At 43.8% G+C, this 24667-nt stretch overlaps 1 protein-coding gene across 1 annotated transcript; it reads right to left on the reverse strand.

The window, feature by feature from the left end:
• Positions 1-1313: 1313 nt before the first annotated feature.
• Positions 1314-23251, reverse strand: LOC127688503 (F-box/WD repeat-containing protein 15-like). The gene is made up of 10 exons (XM_052187187.1): positions 23156-23251; positions 22098-22135; positions 21743-21906; positions 20546-20664; positions 15635-15844; positions 13551-13709; positions 12343-12553; positions 11474-11652; positions 11047-11171; positions 1314-1425 (listed from the first exon to the last, which is right to left on the reverse strand). Exons 1-10 carry the CDS (start codon positions 23243-23245, stop codon positions 1314-1316), a joined length of 1407 nt encoding a protein of 468 aa, XP_052043147.1. The 5' UTR covers positions 23246-23251.
• Positions 23252-24667: the final 1416 nt, after the last annotated feature.

The raw sequence follows: 24667 nt of genomic DNA on the forward strand, positions 1-24667 counted from the left end.
GGTCTTAAGTGCCAAGCCTTGTCCCTAGTCCCTTGGTTTTAGTTCTTTGTGAGGCAGTGTCCTGTAACCCAGGTTAGCCTTGAACTCACCATATGGTGGAGGATTCCTTTGCTTTTGCCTCTCAAGTGCCTTAGCTGTGGGGCTTCTTTCTTTGCACATTTCTGTGTGGTTTGCATGTGTGTGCATGTGTGGTAATCTGAACGAGAATGGCTCCCATAAGCTTGTCCCCTGGTTGGTGGAACTATTTTGGAAGGATCAGGAGGTGTGTCTCTGTTGGAGGGGTTGTGTCACTGTGGACAGGCTTTGGGGGTTAAAAAGACTTGTTATTCCCATGGTTTCTCTTTGCTTCCTGTTTGCAGATGGAGAAGTGCATGCTCCAGGGTTCCTGCCGCCATGCCTTTGCTCCACCCTATTGACTCTAATCCTTTTAAACCATGAGCTCAATAAACATTAATTTTCCATTTTAAGCTTTTTCAGGGCAGGATTACTCTATGTATATACATGCACATGGCCCTGACCGTCCTGGAACTCTTTGTAAACCAGGCTGGCCTTGAACTCACTTCTGGCTGACTCTGTCTCTCAAGGGCTCTCTGTCTCTCCAAGTGTGCTCTTAAACCACCTGGCTTTTAATAATTTTTTTCTGTTTTCTTTTTAAAAAAATTATGTTGCTATTTTGTCCCGATGTATGTGTGTGAAGGGTACCATATCCCTGGACCTGGAGTTATAGACAGTTGTTACCTGCTATCTGTATGCTAGCAAATGAACCCAGGTCCTCTAAAAGAGCAGCCAGTGGTCTTGAATGTTGACCATCTCTCCAACCCCTATGCCCTTGATTTAAAAAGTGTTTTGAGAAAAAAAAAGTCAAGAATTCAAAAGAGAAAGTGAGGAGAGGTATATGGAAAAGTTTAATGGAGGAAGGGGGAAGGGATAATTATAGTCTCAAAGAAGGTTTTTTTTTTTTAATTTGCCACATGTCTTCTCTCCTGATAAGTTGCCCACATGGCCTGGTCATGTGATTCAACCCTATAGCAATGAAATGACAGATATCACAGCCAAAGTGGTTGTATATTTAGCCACGGGTTTTGTTTCAGAGATAGGGTCTCATGATGTAGCACTTGTTGGCCTCAAATTGGCTGTGTAGACCAGGATGGACTCAGAACTCAGATCTTCCACCTGCTTCTGCCTTCCCGGCGTCAGGATTAAACATGTGAACCACCACATGGGCCTCTTCACTTCTTAGCAACCCTGAAATCACCACCCTGGGCTTGCAAATAGACATTTATTATCATTGAGAAAGAGGACACACAACACACTCAGTTTTCAAGTTCAGATTTCAAGGTATATGCCATGAGAAAGCAGGGGGCGGGACTATTTCTCATCACTCGAATGATGCTCACGTCGTCACATAGCGTTTTGAAAAGGAAGCTACCAAAGGGAAAAAACCAAGATATCAGTACTCAAATGGGAGTGAGGTTTATCAACTGATGATTAAAGGACTGTCTTTACACCACAGTCCTGAATCTGTTTAAAACTTTTAAATATTTATTTGTCAGTGGCTAGAGAGATGGTTCAGTGGTTTAGAGCATTGACAGCTCTTCCAGAGGTCCTGAGTTCAATTCCTAGCAACTACATGTTCGCTCACAACCATCTGTAATGCAAACCGATGCCCTCTTCTCGTGTGTCTGAGGACATCTACCATGTCCATATATATAAGATAAAGAAATAAAAAATACTAGTTTGTTGTATATGTGTATGTGTATGGGTGCCATCAAGCATGTATGTATCTCTGTGTGGGGATGTGCCTGTGTATACCCAAGTGGGTATGTAATTGGGTCAGACTTGGTGGCAGTTGCCTAAACTGCTGAGCCATCTCAGGTTAATTTTAAGTAACTGTGCACCTTGGCAAAGGAAGACTGTCATTCATAGCATGAGTTCCAGTCCCAGCCTTCTGCAGTAGACCTCTGCCACATTTCTCAATTCTCAGTTGGTCAGTACATTACCTAAGAACAGAGAGAGCAGCCGGGTGTGAGGCCACATACCTATAAATCACTTCAACTCAGGAGGCTGAGGCCTGAGAATTGACAGAGTTTGAGGCAGTTTAAGGTTAGTCTAGGCTAGATAGTGAGCCCTTGTCTCAGAAAAATCCAAAGATGTTAATGTATAAATTTATTTTAAAATTGAGTTGTATTCCCTTAGCCAAACTTGGTCCACTCAGAGTGAATACAGCAATGCATCCCCTCCCCACTAGGGGACGTGGAGATGGTGGGGCACATGTCAATCATTCTGTTCTTTCCCACTGAAGGAAACCTCTACTATATCATTCAGGGGCTCATAAGTGTCAGGCCTGTCCCAGGCAAGTACACAGCTTCCTGCATGTGGCGGTACAGACTCTGAGCAAAACCTGTCAGCCATACCCATATTCTCCTTTGCACTGAGGTGGAGAAAATGGCACTCCTATGTCCCTCCACCTGGCATGTTGACAACACATCAAAACTCCCTAAAATTGGGGGGTAAAGTTCATTATCAGAGTTCATCCTTTACATGTGAAAGACCATGGTTTTACTCTCCCAGCACAAGAAAGTCAAAATACCTTCCCTAAATTGGTAAGTCTACTGGATAGTCTATACGATCAAGGCCAAACATACTAAGATCCAACACTTTATACTAGATTCACCAAGACTGAGTTTCTAATTATCAAACAAAAGACTTGAAATCAGAGGGACATTACACATGATCATCTATAGAATGACAGATCCCAATGGCAATAGATCTTTCATCACACCATAGATGCCAGGAGGACATGGTAGAGCCCTTTCCAAATCCTGAAGGAGAAGAAACTAATACCTATAAAAATAACCGAGACTGAGTGAGAGGGGAAAGGTTCTGGAATTCAAGGCAAGCCTTGGATACATAAAGTTTTAGGCTAGCCTTAACTACATAGCAAGTTTGAGGTCAGTCTGGGGGTATACAAGTTGTCTCAAAACAACAGCATACATGCGTGTATTCAAATAAACACACACACACACACACACACACACACACTTTACATATCCAAGGCCTTCTTGACCAAAAAAGCAAACAAAAAAAAATGAAGCTATCACTGTATGAGACTTTAAATTCTGTCACAGCAAGATCTTGTGCTCCAAGCAGGATGAAGGACACTTCCATCAAACAGATACATCAGAACCTAGGAGAAGAACCTGCAGTTTTATCGCTTAATTTTTTTTTTAAGGACAAGGAATTGGCTCTCCAATAAATGTTGTCAGGATGATTCAAAAGCCAGCATATTCTTATACCTCCCTCTACTAAACAGTTCAATATTCAACTCATAACACACGGAAGGAAAGGCTAGATCTGAGACAGGAAAATGACTAAAAGAGAATGTGTAGAAAAAGCTCCATGACTCGTGTCTAGGCAGGAGTTCTTGGCTAGGAATTCCCAAGTACCAGCGACCTAAGCAACAAGGAACAAATGGGACTTAAACTGCAAACTCTCTCCACAGCATAGTGGAGGAAACAAACAAAACACAAAAATGAACAAATGAATAACAAAAACAAAGACACAAAAACAAGAGAACAAAGAGAACCCTGACAGAGTGTGGGAAAAAATTGAAATAAGGTTTCATTCAATGCCCAGATTAGCATTGAATTTGAATGTAGCATAGGTTAGACTCAAACTCTAAGTAATTCTTCTGCCTTAGTTTCCTAAATGCTAGAACTATAGCTGTATGCATCTATGTTGAGAGGGAGAAATATCTTTAAGTCATACATATAACTTACATTGGTAAATTGTCACATGCTGTGGACCCTTGTTGTAAAAGGACTCTGGGCAAACACCTTTAGTCCCTGCAGTTTGGAGGCACAGACAGGTGGATCTCAAGGTGGAGTTCAAGGCCAGCCTGATTCTAAGACTGCTGAGGCTACACAGAGAAATCCTCTAAGAGGGGGGACTCGTTTTTTCTTTCTTTCGTTCTTTCATTCTTTCTTTCTCTCTCTCTTTTTTTTGAAGACAGGGTCATGGTGTCTTGGTAAATGTCAATCAACATTTGCTTCAGTAGCCCGGGTGCAGGGTTTGGGGTCTGTGCCACCACACAATGATCACGGAAAATAACTGGGATGAAGGCAAGTAAAACTCCAAGGAAGGGTGGCAGCAACAGCTGCGGTGGTGGCGGCAGCAGCTTGTCCAGTGGAAGGGCCACCATCAGTGGAACCAAGGCGACAGGGTCCTGGCAGGCCCTGTACCTGCTACAACTGACCGTTGCTGGCCAGCCCAGCTGCAAACGGTGGAGTTACAGCGCTTTTCACCGCACTGAAGCCACATCAGAACTCTGCCTCCCACCAGTCAGTTATGAGACACAGGTGTTGGACTGCACCCAGGCCCTGGGCTGTCCAGTGGGCCATCTGTGTGCCAACCCAGCGAGGAGGCTGTCAGCCCAGCAGGCTGTCCTGGGACTTGCAGAGGGCTTGGGCAGCACCATCTTGGCTACCTGACAGAACCAGTTAGCAGTCATAGCCCTAGGCGAACATTGCTCAAGCCTAAGCCTGTCAGGCTTTTGCCTAGACTCAGGGCCTGAACAGCTAGGCTGGCCTTGTGTGCACCAACCCAATTGGGGGATCGGCTGCCCGGCAGAGTCATCAGCACTCAGAAAAGGTCCCCACAGCATACACCATCAGCACTCCCTGAAGGAAAAAACAGGCATCACCTGGTTCACAGAGACAATCTGGGGCAAGGCACACTAGGGCTCCAAGGGCACCCAAGAGGAGAGCAGCACATCAGCAATCTGAGACAGGGGAAACCCAGCCATCCAGTGTTGCAAACATAGCCCTACAGCCTCACAGGAGGCTCAAACACCAGCCAGAGACAAGACCAACTAACACCAGAGATAACAAGATGGCAAAAGGCAAACGTAGGAATGCTACCAACAGAAATCTAGGCAATATGGCAGCATCTGAACCAAACTCTCCAACAACAGCAAGTCCTGGATACCCAACACACCAGAAAAACAAGATTTTGATTTAAAAATCACTGGTTATGATGCTGCTAGAGGAACACAAAAAGGACATAAATGAATCTCTTAAATAAATACAGGGGAACATGAATAAGCTAGAAACCCGTATAATGGAACACAAAAAAATCACTTAAAGAAATTCTAGAGAATAAGGCTCAAGAGATAGAAACCAATAAAAAAGAAATGCAAGAAAAAAACACTTAAAGAAATGCAGGAGAACTTGAGTCAACAAGCAGAAGTCATGAAAGAGGAAACGCAAAAATCTCTTAAAGAACTAAAGGAAAATACAAACAAATGAAGGAACTGAGCAAAACCATCCTGGATCTAAAAACAGAAGTAGAAACAACTAAGAAAGCACAAAGGGAGACAAATTTGGAGATAGAAAACCTTGGGAAGAAATCAGGGGCCATAGATGCAAATATCAACAACAGAATACAAGAGATGAAAGAAAGAATCTCAGATGCCAAAGATACCATAGAAACCATTGACTCAACAGTCAAAAAAATGCAAAATGCAAAAAGTTTGTAACCCAGAACATCCAGGAAATCCAGGACACAATGAGAAGACCAAACCTAAGGATTATAGGTATAGATGAGAGTGAAGATTTACAGCTGAAAGGGCCAGCAAATATCTTCAACAAAATTATGGAAGAAAACTTCCCTAACCTAGAAAGATGCCTGTGAATATACAAGAAGCCTACAGAACTCCAAACAGACTGGGCCTGAGCAGAAATACTTCCCATTATATAATAATCAAAACCCCAAATGTACTAAACAAAGAAAGAATATTAAAGGTAATAAGAGAAAAAGGCCAAATAACATATAAAGGAAGACCGATCAGAATCACACCAGACTTCTCACCAGAGACCATGAAAGTTAGAAGATCCTGTGCGGATCTCATGCAGAATCTAAGAGAACACAAATGTCAGCCAAGATTACTATACCCAGCGAAACTCTCAATCATCATAGATGGAGAAACCAAGATATTCCATGACAAAACCAAATTTACACAATATCTTTCCACAAACCCAGCCCTACAAAGAATAACAGGAGGAAAACTCCAATACAAGGAGGGAAACTACACCCTGGAAAAAGCAAAATAGTAACCTTCTTTCATCGAACCCAAAAGAAGATAACCACTCAAACATAAAAATAACATCAAAAATGACAGGAAGTAATAATCACTATTCCTTAATATCTCTTAACATCAATGGACTCAATTCCCCAATAAAAAGACATAGACTAACAGACTGGATAAGGAAACAGGACCCTACATTTTGCTGCATACAGGAACACACCTCAGTGTCAAAGACAAAAACTACCTTAGAGTAAACGGATAGAAGACAATTTTATAAGCCAATGGTCTTAGGAAACGAGCCGGAGTAGCCATTCTAATATCAGATAAAATTGACTTTCAACCTAAAGTCATCAAATGAGACATGGAAGGACACTTCTTACTGGTCAAAGGAAAAATCCACCAAGAAGAACTCTCAATTCTGAACATCTACGCGCCAAATGCAAGGGCACCCTCATTCGTAAAAGAAACTTTACTAATGCTCAAAGCACACATTGCACCTAACACAATAATTGTGGGTCACTTCAACACTCCACTATCCTCAGTGGACCGATCAGGAAAACAGAAAATAAATAGGGACACAGTAAAACTAATTGAAGCTTTGGACCAATTGGATTTGACTGATATTTATAGAACATTTCACCCTAAAGCAAAAGAATATACCTTTTTCTCAGCACCTCATGGTACCTTCTCCAAAACCGACCATATAATTGGCCACAAGACAGACCTCAAAAAATATAAGATCGAACTAATCCCATGCCTCCTATCAGATCACTATGGAGTAAGAGTGGTCTTCAATAGCAACAAAAACAACAGAAAGCCCACAAACACATGGAGGCTGAACAATGCTCTACTCAATGACACCTTGGCCAAAGAAGAAATAAAGAAATCAGAGACTTTTTAGAATTTAATGAAAATGAAGGCACAACATACCCAAATCTTTGGGACACAATGAAAGCAGTGCTAAGAGGGAAACTCATAGCCCTGAGTGCCTCCAAAAAGAAACAGGAGAGAGCATACACTAGCAGCTTAATGGCACACGTGAAAGCTCTGGAACAAAAAGAATCTAATTCACTCAGGAGGAGTAGAAGACAGGAAATCATCAAACTCAGGGCTGAAATCAATCAAGTGGAAACAAAGAACTATACAAAGAATCAACAAATCCAGGAGCTGGTTCTTTGAGAAAATCAACGAGAGATAAACCCTCAGCCAGACTGACCAAAGGGCACAGAGAAAGTATCCAAATTAACAAAATTAGAAATTAAAAGGGGGATATAACAACAGAAACAGAGGAAATTCAAAAAATCATCAGATCCTACTACAAAAGCCTATACTCAACACAACTGGAGAATCTGGAGGAAATAGACAATTTCCTAGACAGATACCAAATACCAAAATTAAATCAGGACCAAATAGATCATCTAAACAGTCCCATAACCCCTAAAGAAATAGAAGGGGTCATAGAAAGTCTTCCAACCAAAAAAAGCACAGGACCAGATGGTTTCAGTGCAGAATTCTATCAGACCTTCAAAGAAGACCTAACACCAATACTCTTCAAATTATTCCACAAAATAGAAACAGAAGGAACACTACCCAACTCCTTCTATGAAGCCACAATTACGCTGATACCAAAACCACACAAAGATCCAACAAAGAGAACTTCAGACCAATTTCCCTTATGAACATCTATGCTAAAATACTCAATAAAATTCTTGCCCACTGAATCCAAGAACACATCAAAATGATCATCCACCATGATCAAGTAGGCTTCATCCCAGGGATGCAGGGATGGTTCAATATACGGAAATCCATCAATGCAATCCACTACATAAACAAACTCAAAGAAAAAAACCACATGGTCATTTCATTGAATGCTTAAAAAGCATTTGATAAAATTTAGCATCCTTTCATGCTTAAAGTCTTGGAAAGAACAGGAATTCAAGGCCCATACCTAAACATAGTAAAAGCAATATACAGCAAACCGGTAGCCAACATCAAACTTGAGAGAAACTTGAAGCAATCCCACTAAAATCAGGGACTAGGCAAGGCTGCCACCTCTCTCCTTATCTTTTCAATATTGTATTTGAGGTACTAGCTCGGGCAATTAGACAACATAAGGATGTCAAAGGGATACAAATTGGAAACAAAGAAGTCAAACTATCACTATTTGCAAATGATATGATTGATAGTCTACCTAAGTGACCCAAAAAACTCCACTAGAGAAGTCCTACAGCTGATAAATAACTTCAGCAAAGTGGCAGGTTAGAAAAGCAACTCAAGCAAATCAGTAGCCTTCCTATACTCAAAGGATAAGCAGGCTGAGAAAGAAATTAGGGAAATTATACCCTTCACAATAGCCACAAACAGTATAAAGTACCTTGGTGTGACTCTGACCAAACAAGTGAAAGATCTGTATGACAAGAACTTCAAGACTCTGAAGAAGGAAATGGAAGAAGACCTCAGAAAATGGAAAAATCTCCCATGCTCATGGATTGGCAGGATTAATATAGTTAAAATGGCCATTTTGCCAAAAGCAATATACAGATTCAATGCAATACCCATCAAAATCCCAACTCACTTCCTCATAGAGTTAGAAAGAGTAATTCTCAAATTCATCTGGAATAACAAAAACCCAGGATAGCTATAACTATTCTCAACAACAAAAGAAATTCTGGGGCAATCAGTATCCCAGACCTCAAGCAATACTACAGAACAATAGTGTTAAAAACTACATGGTATTAGTACAGTGACAGGCAGGAGGATCAATGGAATAGGATTGAAGATCCAGAAATGAACCCACAACTATGGCCACTTGATCCTCGACAAAGGAGCTTAAAACATCCAGTGGAAAAAAGATAGCCTTTTCAACAAATGGTGCTGGTTCAACTGAAGGTCAGCATGCAGAAGAATGCAAACTGATCCATCCTTATCTCCTTGTACTAAGCTCAACTCCAAATGGATCAAGGACATCCACATAAAGCCAGACACTCTGAAGCTAATAGAAAAGAAACTGGGGAAGACCCTTGAGGACATCAGTACAGGGGGAAAGTTCCTGAACAGAACACCAATAGCGTATGCTCTAAGATCAAGAATAGACAAATGGGACCTCATAAAATTACAAAGTTTCTGTAAGGCAAAGGACACCATCAAAAGGACAAATAGGCAACCAACAAATTGGGAAAAGATCTTCACCAACCCTACATCAGATAGAGGGCTAAAATCCAATATATACAAAGAACTCAAGAAGTTAGGCCCCAGAAAGCCAAATAACCCTGTTAAAAATGGGGTACAGAGTTAAACAAAGAATTCTCACCCAAAGAATTTCGGATGGCTGAGAAGCATCTTAAAAAATGCTCATCTTCATTAATCATTAGGGAAATGCAAATCAAAACAACCCTGAGATTTCACCTTACACCAGTCAGAATACCTAAGATTAAAAACTCAGGAGACAGCAGGTGTTGGCAAGGATGTGGAGAAAGAGGAACACTCCTCCATTGCTGGTGGGGTTGCAAATTGGTACAACCACTCTGGAAATCAGTCTGGCGGTTCCTCAGAAAACTGGGCATGTCACTTCTGGAGGATCCTGCTATACCACTCCTGGGCATATACCCAGAGGATTTCCTAGCAGGTAATAAGGATACATGCTCCACTATGTTCATAGCAGCCCTATTTATAATAGCCAGAACCTGGAAAGGACCCAGGTATCTCTCAACGGAAGAATGGATGCAAAAAAATGTGGTATATATACACAATGGAGTACTATTCAGCCATTAGAAACAATGAATTCATGAAATTCTTAGACAAAAGGATGGAGCTGGAGAAGATCATACTAAGTGAGGTAACCCAGTCTCAAAATAATCACGGTATGCACTCACTAATAAGTGGATATTAGCCTAGAAATTGGAATACCCAAAACATAATCCACACATCAAATGATGTACAAGAAGAATGAAGGAGTGGCCTGGTTCTGGAAAGACTCAGTGTAGCAGTAGAAGGCAAAACCAGAACAGGGAAGTGGGAAGTGGTGGATGGGAGAACAGGAGGAAGGAAGAGGGCTTATGGGACTTTCGGGGAGTGGGGGGGCCAGAAAAGGAGAAAAGGAGAAAAGGATTTCATTCATTTGAAATGTAAATAAAAATATATTGAATAAAAAATATTAAAAAAAAACTCCAAGGAAAATTAGCCAAATGAAGATAATGACAGCTCACTGATGAAGCAACCAAGTGGGGGCTGCACTCAGGGGAACCCATCCTGCCATTAAAGACAAGCTATGAGGACACAGTCCCCCCACTTCTACTGTGGGCCTGAGACAAGTTGATTTAACTATATGCGCTGAGATCCAAAATGTTAACAATTCTTTCTTTTCCTTCCCTTCATTCCTAATACATAATCTCTCTATATAGCCCTGGCTGTGCTGGGACTCACTCTGTAGTCCAGGCTGGCCTAGAACTGTCAAGATAGACACTTGACTCTGCCTCCTGAGTACTGGAATTAAGGTGGGTGTTATGCTTGGCCAGTTTCTAGTTTGTTTGCTTGTGATGATTTTGCAATGAACCCAAATGACTGCCAAACTTCCTAAACAGTAGAAGTTGACCTTGAACTTCTGGGTCCTCCTGTTTCTACTTCTTAAATATTACACAGACACAGCACAGTGTGTGTTCTGTGTGATGCTGGAGATCATAAATTTAGTCATGTCTTTTTATAGAAAGTTCGTTTCTCTTTTAAAAATGCATTTTTACATAGAACTTTTTAATATGTTAACCTTTAATTTAGATGCATTGGTGTGAAGGAGTCAGATTCCCTGGAACTGGAGTCACAGAAAGTTGTGAGTCACCACGTGGATGCTGGGGATTGAACCCAAGTCCTCTGGAAGAGCAGCCAGTGCTCCTAACTGCTGGGCCATCTCTCCAGCCCAGAAATGTCTGAAAATTAATGTCCATTTTAACTCAAGAAGCAGAGCTCACCTTTGCTGTGTCAGAGATTTCCTCTTTGGTAGCCGATAACACCTCCTGAGCTGCGGGGTTCTCTCCTCCCACGCGTACACATCCAAAGAGCCATCATAAAGGGTGACAATGACATGAACGGGGTCCTGCAAAGAACACCCAGCTGTGAGCAGGCTGGAGTCAATGTCAGATCAAATGACAGGGAGAGGACCTAGGAGATGGCTCATCAGGTAGAGGCACCTGCTGAGCGAGCCTGGTGCTCTGAGCCCATGTGAAGGTGGAAAGAGAGAGACTAATGCCAGGAAGTCAGCCTCTGGCCTCTAAAAGTGCTCTCACAAGTACAAGTGCACATGCGCACACACCAACAGTATGCAGTTTCAAAATATGTAAATCTATTTTATTTAAAAAAAAAACAAAACCCACTGCAGGGCAAACATTCTAAACGTACCACCCAGAGGTTCAAGACCTCTTCTGAGTAGTATGGAAATGTCTGCAGACGGAGACCATTCATGCTGAAGAGCAGCAGAGAGGACAGAGTTGAACAAACAATCACGTCCTTATCACTGACTCCCATCCATTCCGGCCTCTCCATGTAATCTGGCAATAAGAATCTTGCAATCAAATGTCCTGTTCCAAACACACAAAATACAGAGGCAATTTTTTCAATCATTAAGGAAGAGCAAAATCCTATGCTTAGTGCAAAGTAAATCCCTACTTCTATGGCATGCTAGTCTCAGAGACAACAAACACAGTCCACTGGTCTGACATTCCATGTCCTTGGCCACAGGAAGACAGGCTGTGACACAAGGACAGTCAATAGCTCAAACATTGGAAAGATGACTGTACTGGGAAAGGACAGGGGAACACAATCCCTAGTACAAGACAGAAATGGAAACATGTCTGCCCGAGAGAACCGTAGCTCGCTAGTGCAGGGACCATCAAACAGGCCCAAGTTCACATCTGGTCAAGGAGCCTCCTGCTCCCTTTACAGAAACATCATGTGCAGCAGCATCGTGTGGAGATCCACAATCCCAGCACAGACCAGGGGATCTCTGTGGTTGAGGCCACGGAGGCCTGGTCTACAGGACAAGTTCCAGTTAGCCATGGCTACACAGAGAAACCCTGTCTCCAGAGACTGAAAGTACAAAACAATGACAAGCATTTATAGCTCACTATGAGCACTTGTGGGAGACACTGGAGAAATCAGGATTTCCTTTTTGTTTGCGATTCAGCACCCTCTACGAAGCTCTCCTGACTCAGTCTCCTGATTTGGGGCATGAGCCATTGTATTTGGCTTGAGAAGTTTCTAAGGTTTACCTTTAGCAATTGTTTCAGTCCCAATCTTTTCCAGCTTCATATCAAATGTGACAAATGCTGTGTTTACTGGGGGGGCACTTCTGGACATCATTGTTATCCTGTCTTCCCTTCTTGGGGTCCAGAAGGCTCTTTTGTAAAATGAAAATTCAAGATTGGTAGACACAGGAGCAGAGAATTCTGATGTCCTCAGTAAGCTGCTCATGTAAAACACCTGCAAAGAGGATTGCCCAGTGGAATCAATGAAGTGTAGCATCTCTTTAGCCTGGCACATGCACACTCTAGTCAAGGGGCTTTGAAAGAAACCCTGGAGTTGCCATATCTGTTCCTCACCCAGGACAGGGCATAACAGCCATTGCTCCAGCTCGGGTTCAGAATAACTCACAGTCTTCCTGCCCCTCCCATCATATTCAGGGACAGAATGGAGTCCCTGACCCAGGTCAAAGGGCGCCTTGTCATCCTACTGCAATGGATGCGTCAGACAGAGCTTGGTTAAATATGTTTTCCCTCTGCAGAGGACTACTCCAGGGCTATTCTGGACTTTTTTTTTAAGACAGGGTTTCTCTGTGTAGCCCTGGCAGCCCTGGTACTTGCTCTGTAGACCAGGCTGGCCTCGAACTCAGAAATCTGCCTGCCTCTGCCTCCCAAGTGCTGGGATTACAGGCGTGCACCAGCACCGCCGGGCATTGGACTTCTTTTTTTTTAATGAGGCATTGATACTGTCACACTGTAACCCAGGCTGCTTTGAAGTATATCGATGTATAAAACCAAACAAATATGCTTAGATACTGAGTAATACTTGGCCTCCAGTGGACTATCTATCTCACAGTACCAGGAACCAGAGAGCTGGCAGTTAAGAGAGAAGGCAGTATATAAAGCACTGGATATGGTAACACTTATGTGAAAACCACGTGTGAGCATACGAGCCAGTGATAGAAAATTGCTTTTAGTTCAGGGCCAGCTACGCTACCTGGGCACTGTTATTTCACCTGCCTTCGTCCTTTGGCTGAGACACATTATAAGGACAGTTCACTGATAGACATTTGCCATTGTGACTCCTTCCAAACACATTATTCTTCCCTGATGTCTGTAGGATGACTTTTGTTATGATAGGGCTTAGGAGAGGGGGAGGGGTCTGCCTGGACCTCCCTCAGGGCTGGACCTTCCCACTGTCTCCCACCTTCACCCTGGAGTTGCTAGAACAGACTTACCTTTGGCAAGATTTGTGGGTGTTTCTGATTCAGAAAGACCCATTTCTTCTGAGGAGAGCAGTAGATTCCATCAATACCGTATGGGAATACATTGACTCTGGAAATGAGTTCTAAGTCGGGAATCCTAAAGACATAGAGGTTACCCGAGGTATCTCCTGCCTGAAATCAGAGCACCAGCACCTGGTCAGTGGGAAAAGGTTAAGCATGGAGGAAGCAGTGTTACCTGCTCTGAGATACACCACTGTGTCTTCAAGTCCAGTGATGAGATCCAAAGCTCTGACCAGCCTGCCTCACAGAGGGTCTGGGCTGATCCCATGGAATAAGACTCTCTAGGCCTGTGTGGGATGGCTCAGTGAGAGAGAGAGAGAGAGAGAGAGAGAGAGAGAGAGAGAGAGAGAGGATACATAGACACATATGTAGGCAAAATATTCACACACTAAATAATTTTTTTCCTTTTGGGTTTTTTCAGAGGGGATTTCTCTGTGTATCCCTGGCTATCTTAGAACTCACTCTGTAGACCAGACTGGCCTCAAACTCAAGAGATTCACCTGCCTCTGTGCCATACACCACCATACCCTGCAGAATATTTTTTGAAAGAAACATTTGTAGGATATGATAGCATATATTTTTTCAGATAGTCCCCAATGCTTTAGTCATCTTTATTTTTAATTGATTTCATTTGTTTACATTTATTATTTTAAGAAGTACACACCGTTAATTGTAATTTTGCCCTTCCCCATAACATCTCAACTTATCTTCCTGCTTCCTACCTATTTCTGACCTTTTAAGATTAAAGGAAGAAGCCATGGTTTTGGGCTCACCTCTGCAGGTAAGCTGGGCTCTCTTTCCACTCCCTTGGCAGGAAGCCTCACAATTAAAATCTAAACTAAAATTCGCTCTTCAGGGTTTTTTGTTTTTTGTTTTTGTTTTTTTAACTTTTCCAGTATATGGATTTTTTATTTATCTCCTTCTGTTTTTTTTTATTAGATATTTGCATTATTTACATTACAGATGTTAATCCCTTTCATTTCCCCTCTGAAAACCCCCTATCACATCCCCCCTACCCCTGCTCACAAACCCAACCCCCAACATTCCTGACCTGGCATTCCCCTGTTCTGGGGCATCAAGCCTTCATAGAACTAATCGCCTTTCCTCTCACTGATGTCTGAAAAGGCCATCCTCTGCTATATATGGAGTTGGAGCCATGGGTTCCCCCATGTGTACTCTTTGGTTAGTGGTTTAGTCCCTGGGAGCTCTGGGGTTACCGTTTGATATATATTATTGTTTCTCCTATGGGGCTGCAAACCCCTTCAGCTCCTTGGGTCCTTTCTCTGGCTCTTCCATTAGGGACCTTATGCTCAGTCCATTGGTTGGCTGTGAGTCATGGGACTTTTGATTCCCCTTCTAAGAAGGACCAAAGTATCCACAATATGGCATTCCTTCTTCTTGAGCTTCATATGGTCTGTGACCTGTATCCTGCATATTCTGAGCTTTTGGTCAAGAAGATGTAAAATCACTTAGGAAAATTGTGTGTGTGTGTGTGTGTGTGTGTACATGTGTTATGTATTTTTTATATTTGTGTATGTAGATTATATACCTGGGCATACATGGAAACCAGAGAAGGATGCCAGGTATCCTGTTAGATCACTCTTCTCTGGATTTGCTGAGTGTGTTGAACCTGGAGCTAGGCTGGCTTGGCCAGCAGCCATCTAGGCCCAGTGACCTTGTGTTTCCATCCCCAACAGCACTGGGGTTACAGGCACATTTAGCCACATCCCACTTTTTGAGTGTCAGGGATTTGAACTTGAGCATTCATGCAGGCACAGCAAAGACTGCTACCCACTGAAACATCTGTCCCCAGATCCCAGAAAGAATTTTAAAATGACATTTTAAAGAGAATGCCTTGAGGAAATATACATGAATTAGGTCGAAGGCTAAGGGATGGCCATGTTTATGGTTTACTGTGATTGACTCTCAGGGTTTGCAGAGACTCCAAGAATGCAAGTTGAGATTTGACTTTAGTGAGACCTCAAATTTGCAGGTGTTTGGTCTGTATGACTACTCCAGATTTGGGGGTCACTTACCAAGACAATCGGGCCATCCTTGGTATCCACTGCTTTCAGTAATTGACAGGGAGAGGACAGGTTGTTTGTTGCCAGAGCTTTCCTGTTCTGACAGTCCCACAGTTTGATAGTTAATTCTGCATCTACAGTGACCGCCATGTGCATCTCAGGAAGGGTAGTCAAACGCATGATAACAGCGGGATGTCCTGGGCTTTCCCAGGTCATAACGCCCTGGGGAACAAGAACATCTTCATGTCTGAGCACCTCTAGTGCAACCGGTTTCACCCAGAAGCTAGATTTCCAAGCCTCATCCAGACCGGAAACCCTGACTTCTTCCTTACAAGAAAAGATTATGAAAGCTCTAAGCATCCCTCACTGGACATGGTAGCACATGCCTAGAATCCCAGCCCAGGGAGGCAGAGGCAGGAAGGTCACTAGCAGCTTCCGGCCAGTCTGGTCCATAATGCCAGACTTGCAGGACAGCTGGGACTATATTACAAGAGTATCTGAACAAAGAAAAAGAAACACGGGGCTGGAGAGATGGCACAGCTGGTTAAGACCACCAGCTGACCTTAACCTAAGGGCATGTGTTCAAATCCTAGGACACACAGGACAACTCACAACTGTTTGATTCTAGCGCCAGGGGATCTGACACCCTCACACGGACATACATGCATCCGGAGGACTTATGCACATAAACATAAAAAGAAACACAAAGAAATCACACATCTAGATTATTTGGGACAGGAGTGGACAGGAAAACAGGACACATGCATTATGCTCAGAGGCGAGCACACACTCACTGTACAGACCAGAAAGAAGAACATGGCTGCCAAGATGGCTCAGCAGGGAAGGGCACCCGCCACTGAACCTCATGACAGGAGGTCAATCCCCAGGGACCACATGGAAGAGGAGAACCACCTCCCACAAACATGGATGAAGAACAATCATCGGCCCTGTGCTCAGAGCCAGTTCACCTTTTACTGTCAGTACAAGCAGGGAGGTCTACATAGTTCCAGGCCAGCTAGGACTACAGGGGAAGACCATCTCCAGGACAAACAGAACCACCCAACCTCAAGCATGGATAATGTCCACTCCATTAAGCTCTTTTACCTTTTAAAATAAAAAATAGTTGAGAGAACAGAGGATAATCAGGAAACACATTGAGGTGTCCAGCATTCACCAGATTCTTTCTTATTGTGGTAGAGCATGTAGCCATCTCGCAAGACAGGATACACAAGAGAAAAAAACTCTTGCATAAAAGGACAGGGACTGCACAGTGGGAATCTACTGTCATGAGGCTGAGAAAAGCCATGAGTACTGTCCTCAAGAACCACAGGCATGGCCAGCCCTGTGTTCTTTCCCGTGGGTAATAGGGTCCCCACCACCCCTCTCCCAGGGCATCACATGGGCCCCTAGCACTCACAAACCCATCGAGAACAGAGACTCTACCACACAGGTGTGCTGCTGCCAGGTCATGCAATGCTGCCACAGCCCTACCCTGTTTCCACCCCTAAGACACACAGCCCAGGAAGGTCCCAGGAGAACTATGTTCAGTGCAAGCCACACCCTGTTCTGTTTTGCACCTGGGGTGAGGGACCCCAAATCCAGGTAGACATTATCAGAGAAAAAATCATGTGGAGAACAGCTGTGTTGCTCCCTCTGCCCCCCAAGAGAGCACAGCTCCACTGTGCTGCCCAGTCAAGGAGTGGGTATCCATTCTCCTTGTGCCATAGACAATGAGGGGGCAGGTGATGAATTGAGGGAGGGCATCACCCCCCCACCATGCATGCCAGCTGATGGCCTCTTAGCACATCTGCAGAGTATTGCCCTAATTCATCATCAGTGTGGGAGGACTCAGCCCACTGTGGGCAGTGCTACTGCCAGGCTGGGGTCCTGGGTGCTATGAGGAAGCTAACTGAGCAAGCCATGGAGAGCGAGCCAGAGAGAGTGACCAACCCTCCATGGCCCCTGCTACAGTTTCTGCCTCAGCCTCCTCTGGTGGACTGTAATCTGTGAGTCCTTTCCTCCAGGTTACTTTTTGGCCACAGCCTTTTAATGCTGCAACAGAAATCACACACACACACAAACTGATAGCCAACCTATATTATGTGGTAAATGTCAGCTCTCAAGACTCTCCAAATATCCAGAAATGAGATCAAGCTGGATGATGGGATTTCTGACAGATAAATAAAAGTCATTATTCCTTAGGACCTTCTGAAAACAGGTCCCATCTGCCAAACAGTATTTTTAGCCTTGTTTTTGCTACTGTCATAATGTTACATTGTACTCTATTTACTAGATACAGTCTAGAACAAATACACAAACACAGACTGTCTAACTCAGATATACTTAATACTGGCTTTCAATTTTGTCAGAAATCTGCTAAATGCAATGTTAAGTGTTTTAGCTTACTATAATAGACAGAGACTCCTGAATCTTCATAGTGAACCCCACCCCCACCCTCTAGATCTGAGTGATATGGGCACAGTGACACGACTGCCTAGATTGTGGTGTGATAATCACTGAGATTCACTGCTCCATTACCTTGCCTGCTGCCAAGGCTTGGCCAAAACTGTGGACAAACAGAGGATACAAGGGAGAGTTAAATGTCTCATATTGCCTAAGACAAGTGACTCATTTTTCCCATGTTTCTTCTTCACAGGAAAAAGCTTCTCATCCTCTGGGTCCGATGGCCAGACATCCTCTGTCCGAGTGGAGATAGCATTGTCCACTGAGGCCCCACCAGATAGATGACACTATTGTCTCCAAGGGAAACAACCGAGATGACAAGGTAGCTGGAGCTGTGGCCCTTAGTGACCTAGACACATCCCACCCATCAAATAACCCTATTAAAAATGGGGTACAGATCTAAACAAAGAATTTTCACCTGAAGAAATTCGGATGGCCAAGAGGCACCTTAAGAAGTGCTCAACATCATTAGTCATTAGGGAAATGCAAATCAAAACAACCCTGAGATTTCACCTTACACCAGTCAGAATGGCTAAGGTCAAAAACTCAGGAGACAGCAGGTGTTGGCGAGGATGTGGAGAAAGAGGAACACTCCTCCACTGTTGGTGGGGCTGTAAGATGGTACAACCACTTTGGAAGTCTGTCTGGCAGTTTCCTCAGAAAACTGGGCATGACACTTCCGGAGGACCCTGCTATACCTCTCCTGGGCATATACCCAAAGGATTCCCCGGCATGCAATAAAGACACATGCTCCATTATGTTTATAGCAGCCTTATTTGTAATAGCCAGAAGCTGGAAAGAACCCAGATGTCCCTCAAAGGAGGAATGGATACAGAAAATGTGGTATAGTTACACAATGGAATACTACTCAGCAATTAGAAACAATGAATTCACAAAATTTTTAGGCAAAATGGTTTGATCTGGAAAATATCATCCTAAGTGAGGTAACCCAATCACAAAAGAATACACATGGAATGCAATCTCTGATAAGTGGATATTAATTAGCCCAGAAACTCTGAATACCCAAGGCACAAATTGCATAACAAATGACTCCAATGAAGAAGTATGAAGAGGGTCCTGATCCTAGAAAGGATTGATCTAGGGTTGGAGGGGAATATAAGGACAGAGAAAAAGGAGGGAGGTGATTGGAGAATGGGTGGAGAGAAGAAGGTTTATGGGATATATGGGGAGGGGGGATCTGGGAAAGGGGAAATCATTTGGAATGTAAACAAAGAATATGGAAAATAAAAATATTTTAAAAAACTATTTAAAAAAAGAACATTCTTTCACTCCTCCAACATCATCACTTCCCTGACATCCTTCTCATAAATGACACTAACCTGCCATTTTTTTGTCTTCTGCTTCAGACCCTGACCTTGTCCTAACTCCTTAGTGTCACACAACCTGGGCACATTAAAGATCGCTGACTATCTGTACCCCCAGGAACTAACTCACAGCTGCCACTTACAGCTTCTCCAATGGCTCTGTCAAGAAACCTTAATCACCTTTCACCAGCTGCCCTGACTCTGGTGCTGCCACGATGCCATATCTTTTGTCTATCATGCTTATCTATAGTTGACATGGAAAAAAAAAAGAGTGCTCTACCTATATGGCAATAAACAAAGTGTAGAAGGATCAGGAAAGCTGTCCCATTCACAGCAGCCTCGAACACAATCTTGAAGGGGCCTGGTGGACATGGTACAGGCCTATGATCCCAGCAGGCAGAGGTTGACAGATGTCAGACTTCAAGTGCAGCCAGGTCTACAGAGCAAGTTTGCTCCAAGGGTCTTACACAATGAAACTCTGTTTCAAACAAAAGCAAACAAACAACAAACAAACACACAAATCCTGGAGTAAGGGGCAGGAGTGATGGTTCATAAGTTCAGAGCAATTAGTGCTCTTGCAGAGGACCCTAGTTGGGTTCCCAAAGCCTACACAACACCTCGCAGCCTCTGGCCTCTGGCAGCAGGCACTACCACAGGCACACACACATAGAAAATAAAAAATATATCTTAAAAAAGAATACCTAGGAGTAAATCTGACCTTGTATGAGAACAATTTCTATGATGGAAACTTTGAAATATTGACTGGCCCTGCAGAGATAGCTTAGAGGAGGACCTGAGTTCTTAGCCCACAGCTTACAGTCATCTGCAACTATAAATTTTAGGGGACCTGACACCCTCTTGTGACCACCACAGGCAGCAGATACGCATGTATTACACCCCATTAAATTCTCTTTACAATTAAATCTGCAAAAAATGTAACAAGAGGGAAATATCAGGTGTGGTGGTGCAAACCTTTGATCTGAGCCCATGGGAAATCAAGATAGGTGGATCGATACAGGGACTTCCAGGATAGCCAGCACTGTACATGGTATCCTGTCTCATCATGACCCACAACACTAAGATGAAATCAGAATTCACATCCAGGGAACTTTTGCTACTCGTCAGCCAGACTCACCTCATGAATATCCCAGGTGGAAATCCTGTTCACGGAAGTCACCATACAGACAATGGACTTGGCATTTCTGTTTCTTGTTAAACCACACCCTGAGATATAACATGCATATGCCCGAAATCCTGCAAAAAACAAAATCCAACAATATGTGGACACATAACAGTCAATGTGCCACTCACACCAAAGGAGCTATGTTTCCTTTCCCCCGTCATGTAGAATGCTTGTAGAAGCTGTAGAAAGGATGAAGTGAGAGGCAGCCAAGCAATCTGCAGGCTGGTCATTTGTTCAGAGACATTTCCTCTTTAATCTGTTTCTATAGATTCGAAATGGGGCTGGGGACTGGGGCTGTAACTCAGTGGGCAGGGCGCTCGGTTCTGTTCCTAGAGGCCTATGGACTGTGACCCGGTACTCATGTGGAGGCAGAAGGATCCAAAATTCAGGTTATTGAGTTTGTTACATGAAGGGTTTGAGGTCAGCATGTGGTACATGAGATCCTGTTGAGAGAGAGGAGAGAGAGAGGAGAGAGAGAGAGAGAGAAAAGAAAGGAAGGAAGGAAGGAAGGAAGGAAGGAAGGAAGGAAGGAAGGAAGGAAGGAAGGAAGGAAAAAGAAACAAAAGATAAGAAAAATCCACTGTAAAGATGTACCAGTCCAGAGAGAAGAAAAGCAGCAGATCATGCGTTTGAGGCCAGCCTAGTCTACAGATCAAGTTCCAGGATAGCCATGACTATGAAGTAAGGCCTTACCTCAAAACAAACAGGAAAGATAACAGATTCCACCAAGTTGTCTTTACACACACACACACACACACACACACACACACACTGTGCCATGTACACACATCACATACACACACACTAAAATCAATAAATGTAAAAAATTAAAAAGAATTTCTCCATAACTTAACTGTTCCAAAAAAGTTTTTGAGAAAAATAAATACTAAAGCCAATTTAGTAATTTCCCCATTAAATTCTCTCTACACACTGGGAAGGATTCGAACCTTCAGGGAAAGGGAGGGATAGGGCAGGTTTACAATGTTGAGCACCACTCAGCAGATCACAGATTGGTTCCATAGCTAGGCTAGCACAGCAGCCCCATCCTGTTAAGCTACAATTCCCTGCCTGTTATTAAATGAGAATGTAGGACTGCACAGAATGGAAAAAACAAAGTGGGCATCACTACTAGGGTACCCCAGCCCATACCATACTCTGCAGGAATTTCCTTGTAAGTGAAATCTTCTGGCTTTGCCCGGGACTTGGTGTGTTCTTGCCATGTTCTGTAAACATAGAACTGCTTCCATGTCTCTGTGCCCAGGAATTGAAGGTTGACCTTGTCACAGAAGAGCCATCTCTTCTGACAGAACTTCCTGCAATTCACAGTTGCAATCCCATCAGGCTGAACGCAGTCCCCTCACCTTAGAGCCATGGTTACAGTGCTTTATTTATTCACTAACCACCCTCCTTCAACAAAGGTCCAGGTCCAGAATCAGAAGACCTCTTTTTCCCTTCCTGCCCCATCTTGTCCCCTCTTCCCATCCCTCCCTGCCCCTCTCCTTACCTCCACAGGACATCACTGCTTGCCACTGTATTCCAGCTCTATAAGAGAGAAAAGAATCTTTAAACCAACACCTGCCTCCCTCTCCTGCTCTCAATTTGTTCTGTGCTGGGCCTACACAGGTTAATCAAACACAGTCCTAGCTCTCCAGGCCCAGCCAGCCTGGAGAGACCTCTCCCAGCAAACACAAGTCACCTTGTGAGGCCTCAGAGGAAGGAGGGCCAGCCTCCGAAGGTCTGACATGGAGTCTCAAGGATGACACGTGTCAGCAGCGCATCTCCACAGGGCAGTTGGATCTTTTCCTTTAGCAGAATTTTGTTATCGCTGTTACTGTTCTGAGATAGGGTGTCTAGTCGCCTGGGCTGGGATTAAGTTCATGTGATTGAGTCTGACCCACACTCCCGATCAACTTGCTTCCACCTCCCAAGTGCTTCAATTACAGGCATGAGCCACCACTCCTGCCTCACTGACCGGATTTAAGGTCTTCAGAATGGTTAAAGCTGACCCATGAGCCCTAGGTATATCTGTTTGCTATTCTGTAGGCTGGTGCTCCTGTTGGTCAAGAGAAGCAGCTGAGTTCTCAAAACACTAATGTGTCAGAGCTGAGTAGACAGGTCTGGATAAGGTAAGTGGAAGGAAGGAAGGAAGGAAGGAAGGAAGGAAGCAAAGGAAGGAAAGGAAGCACAGGAAAGGAAGCAAAGGAAAGGAAGGGAAGGAAGGGAAGGAAGGAAGGGAAGGAAGGAAGGGAAGGAAGGAAGGGAAGGAAGGAAGGAAGGAAGGATGGAAGGAAGGATGAAAGGAAAGAAGGAAGGAAGGATGGAAGGAAGGAAAGGAAGCAAAGGAAGCAAAGGAAAGGAAGGAAGGAAGCAAAGGAAAGGAAGGAAGGAAAGGAAAGGAAGGAAGGAAGGAAGGAAGGAAGGAAGGAAGGAAGGAAGGAAGGAAGGAATCCAGGCTGTGTCAGTGTGATGCTGGGGTAGCTGAGACTCCATGTTGAGCAGGAAAGGTCAAAGCGGCCTTATGTAGGTTGCACCCCATGGAGGACTCAGCCCAGGAGCTTTTACCTTGTTCACTTGGGCAACCTGTAGCAAAGTGAAGGCATCCAGATAGGAGAGGATTTCCATCATCGGCACACTGGGCAAATGGATCTCCATCTTCTGTGGCCTACGTCCACACTGACTCTTCTCTCTCCTCCCTAGCTTGCTCACATTTTAAAGGCTTGGACAAAGGGTCAGCAGGATGGCCACCCACAGCTCATCAGGCTTTGATGGGAGCAAGCTGCAGGTGTGTAGACTCTCAGCCTGCCCCTGCCCCCACTCACTGGAGACAGATACACTCAGCTGAGAGTGCTCACACCTAAACTACTCCACAGTGTCTTTCATTGGGTAGATGAGTTCATCATCCCCTTCCTGGCACTGTGGAGACCAAAAGTCTATGATCTGGGGCAGCCCCGATAGATGATGTACTTGTCAGAAGTTTCTAGAAAATCCTGAGTAACACACTAATTTTCTACAGGTTCAATTGCTTATGTGAAGCCCAGTAGGTTGCTCCAAATTACTTGTGTAGGGAATCTGGTTTCCATGTTTATGTCTACCTTGAGAACTGAATTAGATCAGCAGAGAGACCTCTCTGTGCCTACACAGCCTTTGAGACTATGTGCTTGTGTACTTAGCTTTCTAGTAGAAAGATAGACACCTGATGGTTATCGCTGGTCTGTGTGTATGCACATGCATGTGTACTCATGCATAAAGGCACTTTTACATGTACTGCACATGAATTCCGTGCCAGCCTAGGCTAAAGAATGAGACTTTGTTTCAAAAAAAGAGTAAAAGGTTCATACTGCTTTTATTCATGATGATTATATTACTAACCAGAAATTGAAATGTACTTTTATTCTAAAATTACCTTCTCCTGTGCATGCACAGGGTAGAGCTGATGTCCCAGGCCCTGGGTAAGTGTGCTCCTTTGTACTTTAAGACAATAAGTCAGGGAACTCAGGACCAAGACAGAGTGCACACAGACAAACCATGGACATATGCATGTACACATAAGCAGACACACACACATACAAAATGGATATATGTTTACATGGAGAGACACACTTTTGAAACTACGCTCTCAACTGATTCAGATTGTAAGTATTTTGAGGACTGCAGGCCCCACCATTGTCTTTGCTACCACAGAGATGGAGGTTAGAATGTGAAGCAGTAATCAAAGCCAAAGCAGCCTGAAGAGAGGACTGCAGGCCACAGTGCAGGCCCCGAAAGAGCCAGAGGCCTCCCTGGGCTACACTTCCTCAGTTTTCTTCTTTCTTTTTCATTTTTCTTTCCTTTATTTGACTTTGAGACAGGTCTCCCTCTCTAGCTCTGACTGACTATCCTGGATTGTGATAAATAGTCCATGACTCAAACTTAAAGATCTCTCTGCCTCTGCCCTTCAAGTGCTGGGATGAAAGATGTGTGCCACAATGCCTGGCTTTCAACTTTCTGTTTGCATGTTTGCTGAGGCAGAGGATGGCCCTGGCTTCTGTCTCTGAGTGCCTGATTAGATGTTCAAATGCAGATCTCTTATAACTC

Source organism: Apodemus sylvaticus, chromosome 7 (assembly GCF_947179515.1).
Source record: "Apodemus sylvaticus chromosome 7, mApoSyl1.1, whole genome shotgun sequence".
Classification (NCBI taxonomy): Eukaryota; Metazoa; Chordata; class Mammalia; order Rodentia; family Muridae; genus Apodemus; species Apodemus sylvaticus.